Source organism: Penicillium pulvis (genome assembly GCF_028828015.1).
Source record: "Penicillium pulvis strain IBT 33274 chromosome Unknown contig_23_segment0_segment0, whole genome shotgun sequence".
Classification (NCBI taxonomy): Eukaryota; Fungi; Ascomycota; class Eurotiomycetes; order Eurotiales; family Aspergillaceae; genus Penicillium; species Penicillium pulvis.
The window spans coordinates 603,895-627,568 of record NW_026643075.1 but is presented as its reverse complement, the minus strand read 5'-3'; the positions used below and the strand labels follow the sequence as shown (position 1 = coordinate 627,568).

Below are 23,674 nucleotides of genomic sequence, written 5' to 3'. Positions count from 1 at the left end.
GAACAGGTGATATTAGAAAATTGGCTTCAAACAAATTGATTGACATATGGACTCATTTCATTTTAATCTCCAGCATCATGGCCTCGTAAGTCGAAACCTCAAGTAGTCGCGCGCAGAAGGCTTCTTCCACGGTATCTCATATTTCCCTGTCAATATCTCAACCACCTCAAACCCGCATTTCCTCAAGACATTCGCTGAAGCATGGTTCTCCGAATCACATTCTGCCTCCACGACATTAAATTGCGGCCTCTCCCATAGCATCTCAAGATACACAGTCAGCGCTTCAGTCGCGAACCCGTATCCCCATGCCGAGCGATGATAGATGAATCCGACTTGCGGGACGAAACCTGAGCTATAGTCTCCTACTATGCCTAGTAGGAAGCCAGGCTCAAAGATTGATTGGCTCGAGTCTGCATTGGAGTTTATTGGATGCGTGTTGTTTTGGCGAAGGCCGCTCATATCAATATCATCGCGTAGAAAAACGGCAAAATGCTCACTGTGTAAGTTTTGGGAGGATAGTACATCGAACATCCGCTCTGCACTTTCTTCGAGTGTTTCGCTAATTTCGTATGGAAACCAGCGGGTTGCGACGGGATCAGACCAGATGGCGTGGTAGCCGCCTAGGTGCTTTGGTGTGAGACGGACCAGGTTAAGTCGAGGGGTTTGCATGCTCGGGTACTTAGGAGTGCCAGCCGCCGCCATTTGGACGGCAGTGGGCAGACTGTCCTGCTGCAAGTACTTTTCAGTTCAAAGCCTGTCTTCGATAGGGTATTGGATTTATTTATTCATGGGAACAAGATGTACTTCGGATAAATAAAGTTGCGGCAAGATCCGGCAGATCATTCGGCCCGGGATTTATAGTTGTGACCGTTACGCCACGTGGGGACGTAAAACCGTTCACAATAACTGCCAACAATAAGGGAACATAGAAGAGTCATTCACTAAGATTCACTGGTTTGCCCAGGCACTTTTGTTACGACGCCCAATCGGGCAAGGTGCGCGAGTGTGAATGAACCATGTCACAAAAAGAATTGAAATATCATAATGTCATATCGGCATAGCAAAACCGCTGGAATCAAGTATGCGACTTCAACGCTGTAGTTGAGTCATTGTCAGGGGTAATAGCAATATCAGTCTGGACCTGAATCCCAAGCTCATCACCCAACCAGTTCCTCTTTGTAGGCTGACTCCCAGTATAGATAGCGGACTGCATCTTCAAATACTCCGGGTCTGGTGAAATAGGACTCGACTTAGACAAAATATGCGAATTGCTGATATCCGTGTTAATATAATACGGAGCATTGCTGCGATTTGACCCCTTTTTCAACGTGAATGCTGGGAACAAGCCTCGGACGATGGGCAGACAAGAACAGATAAGCCCAACCGAAGGCTCAATGTGCGTCCATAATGTTGCTTGGTAAACTGTATATGTAGGATCGACGGGACTGATCCAGAACAAGACCACGATGCGGTAAATACTGGCGAAGCAGACGAAGGCCCCTATCGCGAAGACGCCGTTTAGGGCAAGTTTGTCTTGCCAGGCTCGGTGGAGTCCCCAGATCATGGGCACCGGGAGGACGAGGATAACGAAGTCCATCAGAACGTTGAAAGCTTGGTTCACGATGAAGAAGAGGTTGGCGTTGAAGCAGTGACCATCGATGCTTTTATCCCAGTATGCATTTAGGGGGCGACATTGTCCGGCGCAGGCGAGGAAGATTCCGGTTCCCCAGGCGGCGATGAGGCAGTTTAGGCCGAAGGTAAATCGTTGGAATTGGGGCGTGGTGAACACTCGGCGGTAGAAGCAGATGATAGATATCTTGATTGCGGGGCATAGCACGAAGTATGTGAATTGGTTGGCGAGGAAGATCTGGGTGTGTCAGATTATGTCATGCCTGCAGAGAAGGTATACATACCTTGTAATAGTTCTGAATTGTCTCGTTGTCCAGTGTATTGACATGAGCGCCATTCCCTCCAATTGTACACCCTATTGGACATCAGCAAGGGACTCGAGCCGAGAAAAAGGTATGGAACTCACATAGAATCAACTCGACTAGCATAGCAAGCATCAGAACCATTGACAAGATGCTCAGATAGTCATCCACGCCAAAGCCAACTCTCCGGCGTAAACGCGCCACCACGCGCAAAGCCACACATATAGCACAAAGAGCGACCAGGACCGAAACGATCACGATCATCTGCGTACCTCTCGCGCTAAGAGCCATGTTGAACAAGAGCAAACGCCAAAAAAGCGAGAGATGAGGGGACGAAAGAATGATTGAATCTCCTGGGGAAGAGCAATGTCGGGACCCTCCACATTATAGGGTCACACAAGATCAGACCAACACCGCCTGAGAAACCTGGAAATCTACGAATCAGATTGATTTCGTGGTGTACATCAGCGATCATTGGCAGACTGGGTGTAAGCCACCGAGTCGGGATTTGCGCGCCTTCGCGTACCAAGTGGATGTCCTGGTTTTCTGGTCTAATCGATTAAGCTCTGGCTAGGATGACATTGTCTTTCTGTGGTTCGCCGCGTTAGCCCTGTCTATCATAACCAAGAAGGGAAGGCTGCAGCGGTGTGAATTGCAATGACACACAATTTCTTGTTGAGACCCGTTTAAGGGGATCCATCATACCGTTTGAAGTTTAGTGGGATGGGGTTATGGAGCAGTGTGGGTCAGTCTGATCGGGAAGGATGACGCTCCGATCGCATCTGATATGGCATTCCAGCCAATCTGCTCAGGGGACTCGGGAGGTACGGAAACGATTCGAGGGGAAAAACAAAGTTGAAATATATCCCGACGGCAATTTATGAGTATCTACATGCCGTGATCGCGTATCAATGCCAATGGAGTGCCGGGCTTCCAGCATGTTGTGCTCGGTATGTACAAAGTCGTCAATTTATTCTGACTCGTAGGTGGCTGATCAGCCACGCAGATCATCAATAGTTCAATCCAATCCGAGCCCAGTAAGAGCTATCGAGCTTGGCGCGATGCACGATCCAACATGCGCTAGCCGGGGTCCAGATCCTACATGGTAGCTTAATATATAAAACTTTATCAAAACATACGCATCGCCTCAGGGCTACGGATCAGAGCATAATATGATGTTTAGAAGCAATAATAGATGACCGCTAAAGCAAATTCTACTTTTTGTGACTCGTCCAGCAGATCCAGTGGAATTTTGTGCTTCAGATAAATCATTTTCAGAGAGTGGATCCAGTGGGGCTGATTGTTGCTGCCAAACTCTTCACACAATAACTCGATCCCTGGTTGAACCTATTTATTATTATTAACTCGGACGCCACCAGATTTAAATAGACGTAACATCGGCTTTGACATTCTCTACACATAATGTACACAGCCTCATGTCTGCTCTGCGCCCAGCGTAGTATCTACATTACTGAGTATGTAACTAGAATGGCAATCCTATGGGTCCGGATCAATCCATTTCTGGTTAGCAAGACTAGTCGGTGGAGTCAACATTAATCAGGGTTGTTCGTGTAGTTCAAGGTAACGATCAACACTCAATTCCATTCACAATACAGTCCACATGTAAACACCGTGGTGGGGCTAGGACTCAGCCAAGCCTCAACCAGATAATCCGCTCAATACCGTGTAGCTAACCCCTCACACATTTCCCCTCAAATACCCCAAAAAGCAAACACGGCACAATGACTACCGTCTCAGTTCCCCTGTTAATCAATGGCAAAGAAGAGTTCCTCCCGACGACCTTCGACGTGATAAGTCCCTACACCAACCAACCCTGTTGGACCGCCGCAGCCGCCACCCCGCAAGATGCGATCCGCGCCGTCGAAGCCGCAGACGCAGCTTTCCCAGCTTGGTCGCGGACAAAACCTACCGTGAGACGGGATATCTTGTTCAAGACAGCCGATCTACTCGAGCAGCGACTGACAACCAATGCGGAGTACATGCGCACAGAAATGGGAGCCGACATAGGCGCGTCGGAGGGGTTCGTGGTTCCACTAGCGATTCGGATGCTACGCGATGTTGCGAGTCGCATTACCTCTATTTGCGGGAGTGTGCCCGCTGTGGAGATGGAGGGACAAAGTGCCATGGTGTTCAAGGAGGCGATGGGTGTTATTCTCGGGATTGTGCCGTGGTGAGTATACCTGGAATTAACACGTGCCTAGGGCGACATTACTGATGAATAGATCTATCAGGAACGCCCCCTACGTCTTCGGCATTCGCTCTGCTGCATGCGCACTGGCAGCTGGAAATACTACAATTCTCAAACCCTCTGAACTAACACCACGTTGCTACTGGGCTATTGGTCGCGCATTCCAAGACGCAGGTCTGCCGGCTGGATGTTTAAATATCCTCTCATGTCGCCCGCAGGATGCGCCCGAGGTAGTGAACGCCATGATTGAGCATCCCGCCGTACGCAAGATCAATTTCACTGGTAGTACGGCTGTGGGCCGCAAGATTGCGCGCACATGTGGACAGAACTTGAAGCCGTGTCTGATGGAGTTGGGCGGGAAGAACAGCTCCATTGTGTGTGCTGATGCTAATATGCAGACTGCCGTGCAGGGTGTACTTGCGGGCTCTTTCCTTAATGTGAGTTTCAACAACATTCTTGGAGTGTGGAGTCTAATCTTTGTATTGTTGTAGTCTGGCCAGATTTGTATGGCTACTGATCGTATTCTTGTTCACTCTTCTATCGCACCTGCTTTTATCGATGCCCTGAAAACGGCTTTGGCTGCCGGTGCTGGTGCTGACTCCCTTCCGCCGACATTGGTGAACACGGCTTCAAAGGCCCGTGTGGAAGCCCTTATTTCCAGCGCTGTTGCAGGTGGCGCACACTTCATTTCTGGATCTGCTGACACCAAAGTACCTTCGGACTGTGGTGTTCGCATGGCGCCGTCCATTCTAGGTGGAATTAAGGAAGATATGTCGCTATGGCAGGAAGAGTCATTTGCTTCTGTGGCCGCGTGCATGGTGTTCGAGACCGAAGACGAGGCAATCCGGCTGGCCAATGGTAGCGGGTATGGACTGTCAGCATCGGTATTTACGGAGGATCTCCGTAAAGGCTTGGCGATGGCCAAGCGGATCCAATCTGGGTGAGTTTTATTCCAACCATTGCTCATCTACGAACTGGCGGATTGAACTGATTGGTTTCTAGGGCGGTGCATATCAATAGCATGACAATCCACGATGAGCCCGTGTTGCCGCATGGCGGAGTTAAGAACAGTGGATGGGGTCGATTCAACGCTGCAGAGGGTCTGAATGAGTTTTTGGTGACGAAGAGTGTTACATGGATGGATTAATCGATCTGCGCCTGGCCATACTCAAGTACATAGTTCAGCATGGATCTAGACGAGCCGATTGCAGTGTATTATATGAATAAATCTATTTTTAAATATTGGATAGATCCTCATTAGTTCTCATTAAGACCAACTGTCCACATCTCTGTTCGCATCTCAATATCCCGATCTCGCGATTTACACCGTCGAATGATTTGATTTCTCGGGCGAGACCCTCTCGGATAACATTAACCCGAATTTCGGTATTCCAGCCCCCGAGAAGTATTCCACACCCGCAGTATCCGGTCATCCAGCATGCGAAGACTGGGGATGGGCTCCATTTATGCATTTTGAGTCGTCTTTTCTAGCTGCAGTAGCTTCGACAATCGAATTCCGTCGGCAATTGAACCCCGACCCTGACCAGTTTTCATGATGTCATTTGACCCACTTTTAGTAAGTCTCACCCCCGGATTTGATGGATTCTCCACCAATTAGAGGCGCTCCATATTTCAGCGGTCGGCGATTGCTTTTACCAGAATTGCACCACAATGGATCTCAGTGATTATGGCTGAATACTAGATCCATTTTCATATAGATGTAATCCACAGCAATATTAGTCTCGTTAGTTTGATGTTCAGTCCGATCTAGGCGGTTTATATTGTAGTTCAGGTAATTTTGTTGTCTGCGGTTGTCATGCCACCTCCTCGGGCCACATTCTCGGCCTTTTTAGCGTTACAGCTGTTTTTGTTCCGAGGCTTATAGCCTCGGCGGTAATGCTTCAAACCGAGAGCTCCATTATCAGGGTAAAGGAGGGTCTAGGAAAATAAATGCGGAATATTATTCTATGTCCAGATGCTGGTCTCCATCGAAATCCAGTCTAGATCATTCAGCCTTGGATAGTGTTATGGCCCCTTTGTTCTGCACCAGATCACAAGACTGAGTATCATGACGCAGATGCATGTGAAGATGTCAGAGCTGCTCTGCAATATTAGCATCCTCAAAGCAAATCATCTCTGATATAACCGCATGTGATAATCTGTTGCCCCGGATTTTGTATGATCACGAACAAACCAGCTTGTGGCAATTACTGTACTTGTTCCCCGGTATCCACAGCAGACCCATAGTCTCCATTTCTTTTTCCCCCACGCTTTGTGCCTCGGCCGATAGAAGCTCGTCGGCTTCTGAGTTAAATGCCCCCGGATTCCTATTAAACATTTTATCATTCCCCTTTCGCCCTCTTCTTTTCTTTTCCCACCTTTTCGCTTTTTGATTTCCCCCCCTTCTCTCACACATCACTACCAACATGGCAGCTCCCCAAGTCATTGTGGTCGGCGGTGGTCGTATGTGTTCCTTCCCCGCATCATGTCATCACGTTCGCTGACCTTTCTCCAGTGTCTGGCCTCAGTGCTGCTCACACCGTCTACCTGAACGGCGGCAACGTCGTGGTTTTGGACAAGCAAGGTAGGATCGAACGTTCCTGGGGTTGATTGACCCACGCTGACATTGCCACCTCCAGCTTTCTTTGGTGGCAACTCTACCAAGGCCACCTCTGGCATTAACGGTGCCCTTACCCGCACCCAGGTCGACCTCGGCATCCAAGACAGCGTCAAGCAGTTCTACGAGGACACCCTCAAGTCCGCCCGTGATAAGGCCCGTCCCGATTTGATCAAGGTCCTCACCTACAAGTCCGCCGCTGCTGTTGAGTGGTTGCAGGATGTCTTCAACCTTGACCTCACCCTCGTCTCCCGGCTGGGTGGCCACACCCACCCCCGTACTCACCGTGGTCACGATGCCAAGTTCCCTGGTATGGCCATTACTTACGCCCTCATGCAGCGCCTGGAGGAGCTCGCCGATGCCGAGCCCAAGCGTGTTCAGATCGTGAAGAAGGCCCACGTCACACAAGTTAACAAGTCCGGTAACCACGTTACTGGTGTCACATACACCCTCAATGGCGAGACCAAGTCTGTTGACGGTGTCGTCATCTTGGCGACCGGTGGTTACGCCGCTGATTTCAGCGAAACCTCGCTGCTCCAGAAGCACCGTCCCGACACTTACGATCTCTCTTCCACCAACGGCACCCACGCCACTGGTGACGGTCAGAAGATGCTGATGGCCATTGGTGCCAACGGTATCGATATGGACAAGGTCCAGGTTCACCCCACTGGTCTCGTGGACCCCAAGGACCCTGGTGCCAAGTTCAAGTTCTTGGCCGCTGAGGCCCTCCGTGGTGAGGGTGGTCTTCTGCTCAACTCCGATGGTGACCGTTTCTCTGATGAGCTGGGTCACCGTGACTATGTCTCCGGTCAGATGTGGAAGGAGAAGGAGAAGGGCAAGTGGCCCATTCGCCTTGTGCTCAACAGCAAGGCCTCCAAGGTACTCGACTTCCACACTCGCCACTACTCTGGCCGTGGCCTGATGAAGAAGATGTCTGGTAAGGAGCTGGCCAAGGAGATCGGTTGCGGCGAGGCTTCCCTCCAGAAGACATTCGACGAGTACAACCTCATCGCCGATGGCAAGAAGAAGGACCCCTGGAACAAGAAGTTCTTCCACAACATGCCCTTCAACGTCGACGACGAATTCCACGTTGCTCTGATGGAGCCCGTCCTCCACTTTACCATGGGTGGTATCGAGATCAACGAGCACGCCCAGGTCCTCAATGGCGAGAAGGAGGCCTTCGAAGGTCTCTACGCCTGCGGTGAATTGGCCGGTGGTGTCCACGGTGCCAACCGTCTGGGTGGTTCCTCCCTGCTGGGCTGTGTAGTTTACGGCCGTGTGGCCGGTGACTCTGCCACCCAGCACCTCTTCCAGAAGTTGCTCAGCAACGGTTCCTCCTCCGCTAGCCAGCGTCTGGGCCAGATCTCCCTGCACATTGACCCCTCCACCCCCGGCAAGATCTCCGTCGAGTGGGGCGGTGCCGCCGGCGGCGACCTTCCTGCCTTGGCAGCTGCCCCTGCCGCTGCTGCCCCTGCTGCTGCTGCTCCCGCTGAGGAAGCCAAGTCCGCTAAGCCCGATCCCGCCAACTTCCAGATCCCCGATAAGGAGTTCTCCATGGAGGAGATCGCCAAGCACAACAAGAAGGACGACCTCTGGATCGCCGTCAAGGGCATCGTCCTCGACGTGACCAACTGGCTGGACGAGCACCCCGGTGGTGCTAACGCTCTCTTCAACTTCATGGGTCGTGACGCTACTGAGGAATTCGCTATGCTTCACGACGACGAGGTCATCCCCAAGTATGCGGCTCAGACCGTTATCGGTCGTGTCAAGGGCCAGACTCCTAGCCTGGAGCTGTAGGCTGGTTAACAAACCTTGATTGAAAACCTTTCCGATTCTACGATCCTCATACCCACATCTTTTTGATTGTTTGCATGCGTCTTTGTTATTTATTCCATGTCATGTCTGAATGATATACGATCTGGTTTACTTGCCAGGTCTAGACTCTGGTGTTGCTGAGTCTCAATGGTCTTCGTGTAACATACCATATTTTTGGAATTTACTTCATTAGAGTGATTTATCTCAATCTGAACAGTGTTTTTAGTAGTGTAGAACTTATTCATGGTCTGTCAAGGTCGATCGAAGACATGATAACCTTGGAAGTAATCTAGCTTTTTGGCGAGAAAGCCCTGCTACATGTATGGAAAGAACATGGTCACTAATGAGTCACTCGATGTCATAGCCTATATGTCCTGGAACTAATTTTCCATATTTTCATTGGATCAGTGATTAGCGAGCCTATTCACCGGCAAAGGAGTTGTCGTCAAGCTTCGAACAAACTACCTGGTGTACTGCTTATTTCCTGGATGTTGCGCTGCAGTACATGGCACCCTATCAAGCTGCGATTAACCTCGCAGCCCAGTTCAAACCATTGTGTAAATGAGGGAAAGCCAGCTTATGATAGCTTAGTCAAGGGTCAATGAAATTGCTCGGTCATAGCACTAATAGGCTAGGCTTGACACCACTATGTAATCGGGTCTAGTGGAGATATGCGGCTCTCACACTATTAGACCACACTCATTATCATGGCGAGTATAGATAGTGCCAGTTCCAATGCGCTCAAGAACTGCAGATATCAAGGAAAGATGACAGTATCTATTCATATATCTCGATAAGATACCGTTACCCATTCAGATGGTTTTGCCTTGGCCGGTGTCAGCATGATGAAACTAAAATGGAGGATGAACCTCTTGGGGCCGAGGGATAGCTCAAACGTCCCGTAGTGAGTCTCATAGCCATGATATTCCTCATCTGCGCAGCCCCTCTGCACTGAATGCGCTTTAAGGCTCAGAGCTAAGACCCTCTAGGTCGTACAAGCCAAAAACTATCCATGACTTTCAAGAAGCCCTTCATAGAGTATAGAGTAGCAAGTAAGGATAGCAATACAAAGATCGATCGGGATGAGAGACATGGTAGAGGGCGGAAGTGTTTGTTTAAAGGGAGATGTATAGATTTACTTTTGTACAAGCCTCTCTTTGAGGGCTTTAAGCAACTTAATGTATGTCCTTAAAGGACGTATGGACAAATTTTAGGACAAGCCAGAATAGAGTGTGACGAAGAGCCTTGGTGGACTGTCTTGCCATCATTCGACTCCAATCTCTCATTTCCTCTCGATCCTCCGTAGCACTTACCAAGATAAGGCATAGGATATGATTACCATTTTATAACAGAAAAAAAGACACCAAAATAAAGAGGAAGCAAAAAAAAGAAATAAAAAAAAGTAAAAAAAGATAATGCGTGCTGCAGGACTCGAACCTGCGCAACTTTCGTTACTGGGATTTCCAAACTCCGTTTAACGGTGCTTAAGCTTTGCTTGAACTGTTGATTGGTTAGTACTGGGTTTCGAACTGGTGTCTTGAGTGATACATACTCCAGCGCCTTAACCACTCGGCCAAACACGCAGTGGTATAAAAAGTGGGGGGCGTATTTTGCTATATGAGCGGAAATGTTTTCCCGTAGTGAGTATCGCTGTCTGGGTCCCATTCTCTGTACATACTACTTACTGCTCGATGGTCGGTCCTCAAGTCGCCAGTTCACAACCTTCCCATTGCCATTTGATTGTATGGCATTATACGAGCTCTAGTCAACAAATTGAATAAGACGTGTTTGAGGTGCCAGGTAGTGCGCCAAATGAGTTCATAAATATACACCTTCCATTGGAAAGTTCTAAGGCTGTTATATGATTTGGGTCTTAAGTACTTGTACGAAACTAGAAGTGAATTCCTTGAATGGTATATCACTGTAAGATTTGATGAGCGCGAAGAACTAGGTAAGTAAACATGCGATAATGATGTCCAGGGTTCCAAGGGCATACATCCTGCGAGTTCCTTCCGCTATACTTCCAGGGAGTATTCGCAACCATAATATTTCCATAAATCGGCAACCCGGGTGACCTCAGGAGAGTCTGCACCCAGATCGGCCGCCACGGCCACAGAGATTTCATGGAAGTAAAGATGAATTGCTGCATACCAAGTGTGGAAACCCTGACTCGATGGTTCTAGTCGACACTGCCTCGACCAAGCATGGACAGGACCGTCAATTACGCTTGTACGGGAAAACTGCAGTCTGAGTGCACTATCAGTGCGATACCTAGCTAATTCCTTCTGAGAAACGAACAAGATTAGCTGGAGCCTCGACGGTGGAGTCATCTTGATCCCTACCATTTTTGCGGTCTTGTTACGCCCCGCGATCTCATACTCCGCTCGATGCACCCTGAGAGCAGAGTGGAAAGCAGTGCATAGCTGAAGGGAGCCCGACGCAGCAACCGCCTGGGCAGTAGGACCCCACGCGAAAATAGGCCAAAATAGTTGCGGATTCGCCATGTGCCCTGCTTGAGCCACGGGTAGCGGAGTAGACCCTGGCTGGATGGAACGAGCGAAACGTTGTAGTTCCGATAGTGCGATCGCATCACCAAGCATCAGGGCGAGAATCTAACTTGAAGTAAATAACGAGTCAGAAATAAGGGACAACCGATTCACAGGCTCGCAGATCTTATGCTGACTGATGCAATATTCGCACTTTTTGGAACTTGCAGTCCAGTCACAAGTGCTCTCCAAAACAGTAGCTGGGGGTTCAGCAACGTTTATCGCATGTCCAAGGCAGAGCATGCAGAACGTCCAGCTCGGACGGGCACCGATGGTAGAGAGAATAGGCATTGTTATAAACTCGAGTTTACATGAAAATCTTGAAGGAAGGCTGATACTTCCTCCATTTAGATACCATTTGTCAAGCAAACTGGAAGTTTCCGGTTTCCTACCTCATGCATATCCTAGGAAAACTGAGTTGCTGCAGACAATTATGGTCTGCTTGACTTGTTTGTCTTGTTCTGAATATTATATATAGAGTCCCTGTGAGGGCCGGATGACTGCGATAGCCCCATTTCCCACTAATAATTGTGACTTGTCTTGTAATAGTCCGTTTTCCTCGATGTACTTGGCCTGGCCTGTCTTGACAAGGGTGCATTCTCATGATGGGTGGTACAAGTTATTCTTCGGCATCAATCACACGATAATTCCAATGTCAGGCCGAGTGACAGGTTTATGTCAAAAATAAAGAGGAAGCTAAAAAAAGAAATTAAAAAAAGTAAAAAAAGATAATGCGTGCTGCAGGACTCGAACCTGCGCAACTTTCGTTACTGGGATTTCCAGCTCCGTTTAACGGTGCTAAGCTTTGCTTGAACTATTGATTTGTTAGTGCTGAGATTCGAACTCGTGTCGAAAGTTAATACATACTCCAGCGCCTTAACCGCTCGGCCAAACACGCGGTGTTATGGAATGTGAAGCATTCTTTTAGTACATAGACTACTTCACATTTAGCTTTCTACGTCAAGAAATCCAACTCGGTCCTACTAATTGTTATGCTCGAAGCATGAAGCTACTTCGTAGATTCCTCAAGATGCTTTTTGCTCCTTCTAATGCAATTATTTATTTGACTAAATATTCTTGTACAAATGCCCCATCGCTGTACCAAATGCTAAATGAAATCTCAAGCCTTCATATGTTTCAAAATCATCTTCAACCGCCTGACAGCAGGTCCATCACCATCATCTATCTCATTCTTCTCTTCAATCTCTTTCTGCGCGGCTTCTAACGCAGGACGCAGATATCCCCAGACCTCGTCATGGTATCGCTCATGTACGCTCACCCACTCATCCGCACCAGGAAGCTGAGAGAGCACGGCATCACGAAGAGGCGTCGAAGTTGACCTTCCAAGATCCGTTTGTGTTGGTGCTGGTGCATACGCAGCCGGGTCATTATCTCGAAGAAAAGTGTCAATATCCGGGACCAGGCTGAAGGACGATAGCGGTGCTTGTGACGGTTGTTCCCCGCCCTCTTCCTGTGCGAATTGTTTACGGAAAGATTCGAGCATCTTGATCTCTTCAGCTGTCAGCGGTGGAGGCGCTGCACCGGGATCTAAATCTGCGCCTGGGTATGTGTCTTGTTCGCCGTATGCGCCACCGAAATTCGCATCGAACGAAGTATCGGAAAGAAGCGATACTACTGCCGCGCCGTCCGCTGGGTCCATGTGCTTTGCAGCTTCTGATTGTTCGGGGTTTGTATTCGTGTTCGCACGCTCCCACGCTGTTGTATATTCCCTCTGTATGGGATCTTGAGCGCGCTGCTTTCCCTTCCAGTTCCCTGTCGTGGAGTTTTGGAGGCTTTCGCGACTGGATTGGGTATTGACACCTGTTGATGCTGATACATTTTCAAGGCCCTGTTGGGGCTCTAGTGCACCAGATCCATACACATTCTGAAACTCTTCTTCACTCAGAGCTGGTATCTCAAATCCACCTTGTGTTTGCGACAATTCGCTTGTGTCCTGTCCACCGCGAAATGCTTCCCCGGTGCCGGGTCCTCGCGCGCTCTGTCCCGATGACGCGCTCAGGGCCCCAGACGCCAGCACATCCTGACTGGCGTACCCAGCACTCGATGCAGATGGGAATGATCCACTCTTTCCATTCGTCGCGCTGGACAGTGTCTGCGCGGCATTGCTACCCGCGCCTTGAAATGCGCTGCGGGCGAGTCCCGTTGCGGAGTTTTGGACGCGGCGCGCAAGGGAGGGCTCGCTTTGATCGTTTAGTGTAGATGCGGATTGAGCGGAGGACTGATGTGCCGGTGCGTTGGCATTGGCATGTGTTTGGGTAGCAGTCTTGGTATTGTTGGTTGTGTCGGTGTCGCGGGTATGTGTCGTGCGGGTACCCCGCATGTTCTCCGGGGTGTCGGACATAGTGGAGGGGGAAGGAGGTTATGGGAGGAAGGCAAGTCAACCGGGTACGGTTGAGTTTAGATACCCAGAATTGCGAGAGAGTTTATAGCAGGGTGTATCTGGGCGTTGAAACATTGTTCATTGTTCATCGGGGGTTGGTACGAATTGGTCTCGGCGCTCGGTGGGATCGTGCCGGACAAAGTAGGAAGGGAGGCATGTGAATGCTGAGGTTTAGGGTATAATTTGAAGTCAATCTTTCGTGGTTTCCGGGACTACGCGGCCTAGCTCCAGATATTGCTAGATTAAGGTATAACAGTCTGCGCAGAATTGTTAATATTATGAAAGAATAGTTCGATGTTCTTGGGTTGGAGGTGGTCTTGTGATGTGATGCATCTACGGCTTCAAGGTTCTATATATGGCCTTAGCCCACATGTTCAGTAAGATATGAATAAAACCCGGCAGGGATTATTAGGTTTATAGTTATGATGTGAGGCTAAAACTACCTTATTCGTAGACTATCTATTTATGTCGGAATCATTTGCGTGGAGGCATTGAATGGTTATATATTATCCAAGCGTTTCTTTGAAAATGCAGCAGAATCGATATATAGCATAGCGGTCTAGTATCTTCCGTATCACGTAGTAATAAGTAAAATAGCCGAGTAGAATCGAATTCCCCTTACTTCTCACATAAATTTGACATGGTTATAGACATGTTTTGAGCAGATACGAGGGCACGAGCTTTCCATGGATATTGCTTTTGGCCCGGACAGGATGACGACAGAGGCGGGACACCGGTGCTGCAGCGTCCAGGATGGGAGGTCTTCAAAAGCATGAAACCCGTATGAATTGCAGCAGGCTCCGATCACCAGGGGAATTGATTGGTAGCAGCTGTCAATTGTGCGCCCGAATATTTGCCAGGGACTTTCGTGCCTGCTTCGGGCAATGTTGCAGTCGCTGGGTAGTGTTGATGTCAGCATTTGGGTATCGAATCAGTTAAGATTTTTCTCCCATCATTTTAGTTCAACGGTGGGATCTTCAGATCGTAGAATCGAAGCACATAGATCTGGATCAGATATCCCAGTCGGAGTATAAATCCCCAGAGATCCGATTGTAGCGGTGGGCAAAAGAGGGTACAGTAACCACCGTTAACTCTCCCCACCACCGCCTCACGCCTCACCTCTTTCTTCTTTTCACCATTTCGCCCGCTCTTCTGTTTTCTCCGAAAGTGAACAGAAAATAAAAAAAAATTTCTCGTATGAAAATATTTCCCAGTATACGAAAAAAAAGTCCGATTTTTCTAATATTGAAGTTAAGCTCAGGTCTTCAATGATCCCCTCTCAAGCTCTGCGGGCCCACTCATAACAACCACCGGCTCGTTTGCTCCCCTCCAAACCCAAACCCATCCAACTTCTTCCCCTCCTCCATCCCGCAACTCCCATCACTTCCTCCATTTGCCGTCAAACTTGGTGAGGAGATCCACGGTCTTTCCAGTCTTTGACCGTACGACTATTACTCCCCCCTCTTCCCCTCTCCCGCGCTCGTCATCGGGCCCCTCGCCTGCACTTGCTCCGATCGAAGCGTGGAGTCCATTGCTTTCGCCACTCCTCGCTCGCTGCCCCGGTCGTTGTGATAGTACTTGGTCCGACCGCTTCCGCTTTGTCGTCAATATCACGCCGAACAGAGTGATTAATTTGCATCCACAATAGAGCTCCCGGAGCCCAACGATCAACCTGCTTTTTTCACCGTCCTGAATTCGAACCCTTTGTCCCAGATCCACGATCAAGGGCGACCCTAGAACGAAAAGATGGTAGACAGAGATCCAGGTACACCCACCTGGAAGTTCACACAGTGAGTCTGGTCTTTGGGGAAAAAGGGAGATATCACCGAGTGACAAGCCCGGCGAGACTTCCATCATCCCTCCATCCCCCCCGGAGAAAGTAGCACAATGGCTAACGTGTATCAAAAGATGCTTTGGTGATAAAGGTGATGTAGAAGATATCACAGAAGGTACCTGCGCCTGCATTTGAGTTACCAGAAAGCTCATTGGCTGATTTATATTCCCTTCTAGCGGACATCATCTCGACCGTCGAATTCGATCACACCGGAAATTATTTGGCTACGGGAGATAAGGGTGGACGAGTGGTGCTGTTTGAACGTAACGAAACGGTGAGTCCTGCTTTCGCGATGCTTGGTTTTTTCCCGGGCGGGCTATCTTATGCAAAATTCCTCCACAGAAAAAAACCTGCGAGTATAAGTTCCACACCGAATTTCAGTCGCACGAGCCGGAATTCGATTACCTCAAATCGTTAGAGATCGAAGAGAAGATCAACAAGATAAAATGGTGTCGGCGCCAAAATGCTTCACACTTCCTCCTTTCGACCAACGACAAGACCATAAAGCTATGGAAGGTGTTTGACAAGTCTTTGAAAGTGGTCGCTGAGAACAACCTATCGAATGAGATGACTCCGCCCGCCCCGACGGGTGGTTTGCCGCGAGCACCCCGGGGCACGTTCAAGCATGCCTCTGCGCTGAAGCTTCCCCGCTTGACACACCACGACACCGTCGTGGCCGCTGTGCCTCGGAGAACATACGCTAACGCCCATGCGTACCATATAAATAGCATCTCCGTGAACAGCGATGGCGAAACTTTTATCAGCAGTGACGACCTCCGGGTCAACTTGTGGAATCTCAACATTCAGGATCAGAGCTTCAACATCGTGGATATCAAACCGGCGAACATGGAGGAACTGACTGAGGTTATTACAGCGGCTGAGTTCCACCCCGTGAGCTGTAACTGGTTCATGTATGCTAGCTCGAAGGGCACCATCAAGCTTGCCGATATGCGGCAGCGGGCCCTTTGCGACGAGCACTCTAAGCGTATGTCTGGACTCCACCGGAAGCTCTTATCTTGATACTGACCAAATGCTGCTTTCTAGTATTTGAGCAGGAAGAGGACGCTTCGTCGCGTTCTTTCTTTTCGGAGATCATTTCTTCCATTTCCGACGTTCGATTCTCACATGACGGCCGGTACATCGTGTCGAGAGACTACCTGACCGTGAAGATCTGGGATGTGAACATGGAGCGTCAGCCTGTCAAGACCATTCCTATTCACGAGCACCTGCGGCCGCGTCTCTGCGATACGTACGAAAACGACAGCATCTTCGACAAGTTCGAGGTGGTATTCTCGGGTGATGCGGAGAACGTGATGACAGGTAGTTATAACAACAACTTCATGATCTATCCGACGGAGGAGCAGAAGGATACAGAGATTGTTCTTCAGGCAGACAAGTCGGCCTTCAAGGCGAAGAAGGTTGGCGTGCCCACACCAATGAACAAGGGCAGTGGAAAGAAGGCTGGTTCGCGATCGGGAAGCCCTGCCGGTCCTGGCAGTCGCATGAAGAAGGAGACCGACGCAGACCAGATTGACTTCAACAAGAAGATCCTGCACATGAGCTGGCACCCCTTCGAGGACAGCATCGCCATTGCCGCTACAAACAATGTAAGACATCGCCCTCGGGTCTCCGAACTCCCCCTCTTATTGACCTCAAACTAACTTTCTATAGCTTTTCGTCTTTTCTGCCCTGTAAATGCCCTCGGCAACAGGACCATACACATTTCTCTTCCACGGACAGGCGTATTTTGGGAATGGGGTCGGGTAGCTAGTGGAAACGTTGACGATCTGACAAGGGGGAGAAAGAGAGAGAGAGAGGACACAACAAAATGAACAAAATCATGGCCATAGCAGCAAGCCACAGGTTCCATAATCTCAGTTCTGTTCACGCCTTTCCCTGGAATCAACTTACCCGACTGCGATCTCCCTGGTTTCTGTTTTCCGTTGAGCCACTCCCGTTTCCTCATCTGGGTTGTATGCAGCTTTTTATTAGGTACCTTGAAGGCGTTGTGTGGAGGCGCTTCATGATAGAGAATGTTAAGCTTGTTTGGGGCATATATCCATGCTTTTGTATTTGCCAGTATCTTATGAGAGGCGTTTCAGCTGAGCAACTCCTGCAAGGCCTACAAGTCCTACGGATCCTACCGCCTAAGTGAAAGCAGTGCTATGTTTTCCTCCATCATAAATTGGAATGTTTGCTTCTTTTACTGGGTTCCTTTGTACCCTACCCCTTTTATTACTGTGCATACGCAACTGTGCAATCAGTTTTGCTCCGGATTTTTCTGCCGGCGTTTGCGGGCGATGACGAAGGCGGGCTGAAAGATTTATACTGACGGTACAGGAAAATACGGTCAATGAGGAGATTGCCGCAGCGAATAGTGGGGATCGCCCCGGATGATCGGTACAATACTGTTTTGATGACCCGGAATAACCACGGCCCGTGACAGCATTAGCTAAACCGCAATGGGGTTAGCGGGAGTCGGTCAGGAAACCCTCCACTGGAGAGAGCCCGCGATCGGTCGCGCGCAATCACAATCCTGTCCCTTATCCACCTTGTCACTCGTCATCTTTTACAAAGTCTTTGATATCCTCAACTGCCTTAATTTCTCAGGCCGGTCATGCTCTGACATGCCCGCGATCTGAGTGTCGTGGATTCCTTATCTCCCTACCGAAAATACAACCGGAGAAACACATTCCCAGCTGGGGAGCTCACCTGGGCCTCAGTGCACCCTCTTCACAACTCAGACTCATTTCTGTTACGTTTGACACCTATCACCTTACTTTGTTGGAGTTCATGTTCTGGTCATGAACTCTGGGAACGATAGCTGGCACTCCTCTGCTGGTGGGCCACCGTCGCACCCTGGCATGGATCAGATGAATCAACAGCCTCGACCCTTGGGGTCATTCGGGTATGCATAATCTCTGCCACTCGAGATTGCTAAATTGACAAAGCTAATGTGTTTGTTTCCTCTGATAGACAAAACCCCCCTCAACAGGGCCCGGCTTCGCAGTCTTCCGGACCCGTCCTTCCTCCTCCTGCCGGTTAGCATTTTTTCCCCGCTCCTTTATACACCTGAATATACCTTCTCTACTATTTCTAGAGTGATGCCATGGAACTTACGAACTGACCTTTGTGCGCCGCTTTAATTAAGGACCCTACCATCCCGCTGGTCAGTCCGGCGGTCACTCCCTACCAGGCCTCGCGGAGTTGAGCCAGACCCATGGCACTCCACACCAGCCCTCAGCATATGGACAACATGGCCCTGGTCCATCACATGGATCGGGCCACTCCCTGCCTGGGATTGGGCAGGCGATGCAGCATGCGTCCCCACAATCTCTGAACCGCGAACGAGAGCGGGACTCCAGAGAGCGGGACCTCATTGAGCGCCAACGCCAGGAAGAGATGGCCCACCGAGAGCGTGAACAGCGCGAGCGCGAACAGATGGAACGCCAGCAGATGGAGCGCCAACGCGAACACCACCCCGTCCAGAGCCACCCGGGTTCGATTCCCCTCCACCAGCCTGTGGCTTCAAAGGTCCAAAACTCCATCCACGGTCCCAATGGCCTCCTCTCGAATCTTGGCGCAAACCCGAACAATGGCCCTCAGGGTAGTGTGCAGTCTTCCGGTGGACCCGCTAGTCTTTTTGGCCCGCAGATGCCGCACGGTGAAGGTACCCCTCGTTCATACATGCAACACCCCGGTGGACCCCCGATAATGGGAGGTTACAACGCAGCGGGACAGCAAATTCCCGGAAATGTCGCAGCCCTCGCACAAGGCCAACAGCCTATTTTGAATGCAAGTTCCCCACTAGGCCCCCCAGGCGCCGATCGCCCCAGTTTCCAGACCCTAACAGAGCCTTTCGCGATACAGGATGCCCTTAGTTATCTGGATCAAGTCAAGGTTCGATTCGTTGATCAGCCCGATGTCTACAACCGCTTTTTGGATATAATGAAAGACTTCAAGAGTCAAGCGTAAGTTTGTTTATCAGTCTAATCCGATACTAGCTGACTTTAACAGAATTGATACCCCGGGCGTGATTCAACGGGTCTCCACCCTATTCAATGGCCACCCGGCGCTGATCCAGGGTTTCAACACGTTCCTCCCTCCCGGATATCGTATTGAGTGCGGTACGGAAGACAACCCTGATGCAATCCGTGTGACGACTCCTTCCGGAACGAACACCTTGAGTATGCCACGCGCAGGACGCCCATTGGAAAACATCACCGATCAGGTTTCTTCCAGTAGCCTTGGCCCGCCTGGTCGCCCTGATTACTATGATCAGTCCCGCCCCGGTTGGCAACAGACCCAGCAGCAGCAGACTCAACAGCAGGGCCCACCTGGATCTTACTCTCCAGGGTCCCGAATGATGGGTCCTGGTATGTATCAGGATGGCCAAGGTGCTGCTCATGACCATCACTATGGTTACCAAAGCCAGGAGGCCCAGGGCGCCGCAAACCTGTCTCACCAACAGGATCACCGTGGAGTCGCACAGCTGCAAGGTGCAGCGTCGGCTGCTTCTGGTATGGGAAGGCCTGGCCTGATGCAAGTTTCAGGCGCTGGACCGAATGCCGGCCTGACCCAGCCAATGAGCAGTCTGGCTGGTGTCGGTGGTATGCTTCAGGGCGGCCACCCTGATCTCAACAAGCGTGGGCCTGTAGAGTTCAACCACGCCATCAGTTATGTGAACAAGATAAAGAACCGCTTTTCACAAGCTCCGGATATCTACAAACAATTCTTGGAAATTCTACAGACATATCAACGGGAGTCAAAACCCATCCAAGATGTGTATGCCCAGGTTACCACGTTGTTTAACAGTGCGCCGGATCTGTTGGAGGACTTCAAGCAGTTTTTGCCAGAGTCTGCAGCCCATGCTAAGCAGCAGGCCGCAGCTCGCCTTGCCGAGGAGTCCATTCCCATCAGTAACATGCGCGGGGACTCCATGGGCCTTCCTCAGTCATCGAACCGCGATATGAAAAATATGCCTCCACTGGGCAACTTCAATGTCAAGGATTCTGGGAAAGAGAACAAGAAGCGGAGAGGCGCAGGCCCTGGTGTTGCTGGGTCCTCTATGTCAGGACCTTCTGGTATCGATAGCGCCAGATTGCCTGAATCTCAGATGCGTGGTCAGCCAGCACAGTTTGGCAATGCAAACAAGGTTTGTTGATACCCCTCTCTCTCGTTAATCCCGCAATATTTCCCTTTTTTTGCCTCACATATTGTGGTTTGTCTACTAACAACGTTGACAGAGACCCAAGTACTTCCACGGAAAGCCTTCTGGTGCTGACATCCCCAACGTCTCTCCTACTCTAATCCCCGCATTGCCAGAGCCGATTCCACCCTCTGTATTGACAACGCCCAGCCAGGAAGAGATTGCGTTCTTCGATCGTGTCAAGAAGTTCATTGCAAACAAGCAAATCTTCAGTGATTTCTTAAAGTTGTGCAACCTGTACACGAACGATCTCATCGATCGCTTTATCCTTGTTAAGCGTGCGGAGGGCTTCATCGGCTCTAACGCCGAGCTGATGAACTGGTTCAAGCGCTTTATGAATGTTGAAGAACCCGAAGACAAAACCATCGACCCCAAGCCCCAGACAGAGGCGGGCATTGTTAACCTTGCGCACTGCCGATCATTGGGACCCAGCTACCGTTTATTGCCCAAGCGAGAGCGCCAGAAGGCATGCAGTGGTCGTGATCAACTTTGCTTCGAAGTGTTGAACGACGAGTGGGCCTCTCACCCGACTTGGGCGTCTGAAGATTCTGGTTTCGTCGCACACCGAAAGAACCAGTATGAAGATGCTCTGCACCGGATTGAAGAAGATCGCCACGATTATGACCACCACATCGAGGCTTGTACTCGAACCATCCAGCTCATTGAGCCTATCTGCCAGCAATTCTTGCACATGTCTGAGAGTGAGCGTGCTAACTTCAAGTTGCCACCCGGCCTGGGTGGTCAGAGTGAGGCCATCTATCAGCGCGTAATCAAGAAGGTGTACGACCGTCAGCGTGGCGAGAAGATTATTCGTGATATGTTTGAGCGGCCCTGCCAAGTCCTTCCTATTGTTCTCTACCGATTGAAGCAGAAGCTTGAGGAATGGAAGGCATGCCAGCGCGAGTGGGATAAAGTTTGGCGTGAGCAGATGCAGCGCGCATACTGGCGCAGTCTTGATCACCAGGCCATTGCTACCCGACAGACCGACAAGAAGCTCTTTATTGCGAAGAACATTCAACAGGACCTGCAAGGGAAATTTGAAGAAACACAGAATCGTCGCAAGGCTGGCTTGAAGGCGGTCAACTACCAAGCTGAGATGAAGATGGAAGATATGGATGTTCTATTGGATACTACACATCTGCTCTGCATGTACATTGACCGGAGCACCTCTGGCTTCGGTGCTGAGCCTCAGCGTCTGATAAACTTCGTCAAAGACTTCATTCCCATCTTCTTTGGGCTGGACCGTGAAACATTCCACGACTACATGGACGAACTTCTCATTGCTGCTACTCCCCCTGAAGAGCTAGAAGACAACTTCGCCACTGAGGAGGAATCAGCTGCCAGTCGCAAGGCACCTAACACGCAGAAGCTGGATCTCCTGCGTGAGGTCCTGGAGCGCCGGGTGGAGAAGGGCAACCAGGAGAAGTCGAATGGGGTTGCCGAACACCAGCCTTCAGAGCAGCAGCAGCAGCCGACTCCTGAGATTGGTCGGGCTCTTTCTGCGGCCGTATCCGAGGTCGAAGAGGCCTTTGATGTTGCTGAGCTGAAGTGGATGGAGCACCCTGGTCAAGGAAACTTCAATGTGGAGCACGAGTACACTCTGAACGAGAAGTACAAGAAGACCGAGCATCACATGTACTGCAACCTGAACATCCTCTGCTTCTTGCGCACATTCGAGATCCTTTACATGCGTCTGGCGCGCATCAAGCAACAGGAAGAGAGTGCCCGCGAGCAAGTTCGCCGGGGCCTTCTGCCCAAGCCTGCCCATGAGCTTTGTCTTATTGATCGGTTCCCGAGCGATTTCTTCTATGATGTCGAACCCAAAGCGAACCTTTACAAGCAGATAGTGCGCATGTGCGAGGAGGTGATCCGGGGCGATATTGACCAGATTCATCTTGAGGAGACTCTCCGCCGCTTCTACATGCAGGGTGGATATCTCTTGTACAACCTGGAAAGGATTTTCTCGTCCATTACCAAGTTCGTCGCGTCCATCTTTACTGGAGATTCGCGCGATCGTAGCTCGGACATTGCGAACCTGTTCTTCAAGGAGCGCGAGAAGGAAGAGACGACCCACCACCAGGAGATTCAATATCGTAAGCAGGTTGAGAGATTGGTCAAGGAGGGTGATATCTACCGTGTGACCTACGTGAGTACCCCGTTCTCCGTCAGCTTTTACATGTCTAACCATTTCACAGTTCCCCTCTGATCGCCGCATAACCGTGCAAGTGATGACCACGGAGGACGCCACCCTCGAACACGACGACCTGAGCTCTGAGGCCCGTTGGTCCTACTATGTGACCGCCTACTCGATGCGCGATCCCACTGAAGGTGTCCAAATTTCCGAGATGCGCATTCCATTCCTGAAGCGTAACCTACCCGGCAAGCTAGACGAGGACGAAGAATACGACCGCTACTACCGCCGGCTGCAGCACCACGACGGTCTGATCATCCGCATCTGCGCAAACAATTACACCATCCTCTACCAACCCCCGAGCCACGACTGGTTTTGGCGTTCCAACGCGCCAGCGCCGAAGGACGCCGACGCCGAAGTCATCAAGGCATTGGAAGAGGAGCGCGCCAAGGAGAAGTCCACACTTAAGGAAAAGCGTCATGACCGCTTTGTCGAGAAATTTGTCAACAACCCCAACTGGGCGCGTGGACTCAGCAAAGACAAGGTCGACGAGTCGAACCAGCGCTTCCGGTCTTGGATGAACGGGACACTGGAGAACGGAGATAATGGAGACGCTGTCAAGGTATCACCGATTCCCGCCGAGGAGATTAATGCTGCAGCTCCCGAGAAAGAGGAGCAGCCTGCTCCTGAGACCGAGGCCAAGCCGGAGCCCACAAACGCCGAAAAGGCCGATGTCGAGATGGCTGATGTTGAGCCTGCAGTGTAATTGTCCCGTTAATTACTGTTATCTGTTCTGTTTTGTGGACTGAGTGGAAGGGGAGGACGTTTGTTTATCTTGAAGGAGATGAAATGCATTTGCTGCTTGCGAGAAGGAAACGGCGTCATATCACACGAGGAAATTGCGACGATGAGTTCTATGGGGTTTGTCTATTATTATTTTTCACCTTTTTTCATCTTCTTCTTTTCCCATTTTTTTCTTAT

The 23,674-nt window shown here is 50.3% G+C and overlaps 8 protein-coding genes across 8 annotated transcripts; 4 read left to right on the top strand and 4 right to left on the bottom strand.

Moving 5' to 3' along the window:
• Positions 1–75: 75 nt before the first annotated feature.
• On the bottom strand, positions 76–702 carry N7503_004505 (GNAT family N-acetyltransferase; the record flags this gene model as incomplete). The annotated part of the gene is made up of 1 exon (XM_057064052.1): positions 76–702. The coding sequence occupies one exon, from the start codon at positions 700–702 to the stop codon at positions 76–78; it is 627 nt and encodes a 208-aa protein (XP_056921795.1).
• Positions 703–1,075: 373 nt separating this feature from the next.
• N7503_004504 (uncharacterized protein) lies at positions 1,076–2,222 on the bottom strand (the record flags this gene model as incomplete). The annotated part of the gene is made up of 3 exons (XM_057064051.1): positions 1,076–1,867; positions 1,914–1,984; positions 2,036–2,222. The coding sequence occupies 3 exons, from the start codon at positions 2,220–2,222 to the stop codon at positions 1,076–1,078; spliced, it is 1,050 nt and encodes a 349-aa protein (XP_056921794.1).
• Positions 2,223–3,673: 1,451 nt separating this feature from the next.
• N7503_004503 (aldehyde dehydrogenase) lies at positions 3,674–5,287 on the top strand (the record flags this gene model as incomplete). The annotated part of the gene is made up of 4 exons (XM_057064050.1): positions 3,674–4,122; positions 4,184–4,577; positions 4,632–5,080; positions 5,143–5,287. The coding sequence occupies 4 exons, from the start codon at positions 3,674–3,676 to the stop codon at positions 5,285–5,287; spliced, it is 1,437 nt and encodes a 478-aa protein (XP_056921793.1).
• Positions 5,288–6,566: 1,279 nt separating this feature from the next.
• Positions 6,567–8,554, top strand: osm1 (putative fumarate reductase Osm1; the record flags this gene model as incomplete). The annotated part of the gene is made up of 3 exons (XM_057064049.1): positions 6,567–6,603; positions 6,656–6,724; positions 6,780–8,554. 3 exons carry the CDS (start codon positions 6,567–6,569, stop codon positions 8,552–8,554), a joined length of 1,881 nt encoding a protein of 626 aa, XP_056921792.1.
• Positions 8,555–10,587: 2,033 nt separating this feature from the next.
• Positions 10,588–11,409, bottom strand: N7503_004501 (uncharacterized protein; the record flags this gene model as incomplete). The annotated part of the gene is made up of 2 exons (XM_057064048.1): positions 10,588–11,184; positions 11,233–11,409. 2 exons carry the CDS (start codon positions 11,407–11,409, stop codon positions 10,588–10,590), a joined length of 774 nt encoding a protein of 257 aa, XP_056921791.1.
• Positions 11,410–12,238: 829 nt separating this feature from the next.
• N7503_004500 (uncharacterized protein) lies at positions 12,239–13,480 on the bottom strand (the record flags this gene model as incomplete). The annotated part of the gene is made up of 1 exon (XM_057064047.1): positions 12,239–13,480. The coding sequence occupies one exon, from the start codon at positions 13,478–13,480 to the stop codon at positions 12,239–12,241; it is 1,242 nt and encodes a 413-aa protein (XP_056921790.1).
• A 1,129-nt stretch (positions 13,481–14,609) lies between these two features.
• N7503_004499 (protein phosphatase 2A regulatory subunit CDC55) lies at positions 14,610–17,417 on the top strand. Its single transcript, XM_057064046.1, has 7 exons — positions 14,610–14,714; positions 14,781–15,309; positions 15,428–15,468; positions 15,530–15,627; positions 15,696–16,338; positions 16,398–16,960; positions 17,025–17,417. The coding sequence occupies exons 2-7, from the start codon at positions 15,266–15,268 to the stop codon at positions 17,046–17,048; spliced, it is 1,413 nt and encodes a 470-aa protein (XP_056921789.1). The 5' UTR covers positions 14,610–14,714; positions 14,781–15,265; the 3' UTR covers positions 17,049–17,417.
• Positions 17,418–18,157: 740 nt separating this feature from the next.
• Positions 18,158–23,459, top strand: N7503_004498 (transcriptional regulator SIN3; the record flags this gene model as incomplete). Its single annotated transcript, XM_057064045.1, has 7 exons — positions 18,158–18,261; positions 18,330–18,394; positions 18,505–19,148; positions 19,224–19,324; positions 19,371–20,508; positions 20,600–22,708; positions 22,758–23,459. The coding sequence occupies 7 exons, from the start codon at positions 18,158–18,160 to the stop codon at positions 23,457–23,459; spliced, it is 4,863 nt and encodes a 1,620-aa protein (XP_056921788.1).
• Between the last annotated feature and the right edge of the window lie 215 nt (positions 23,460–23,674).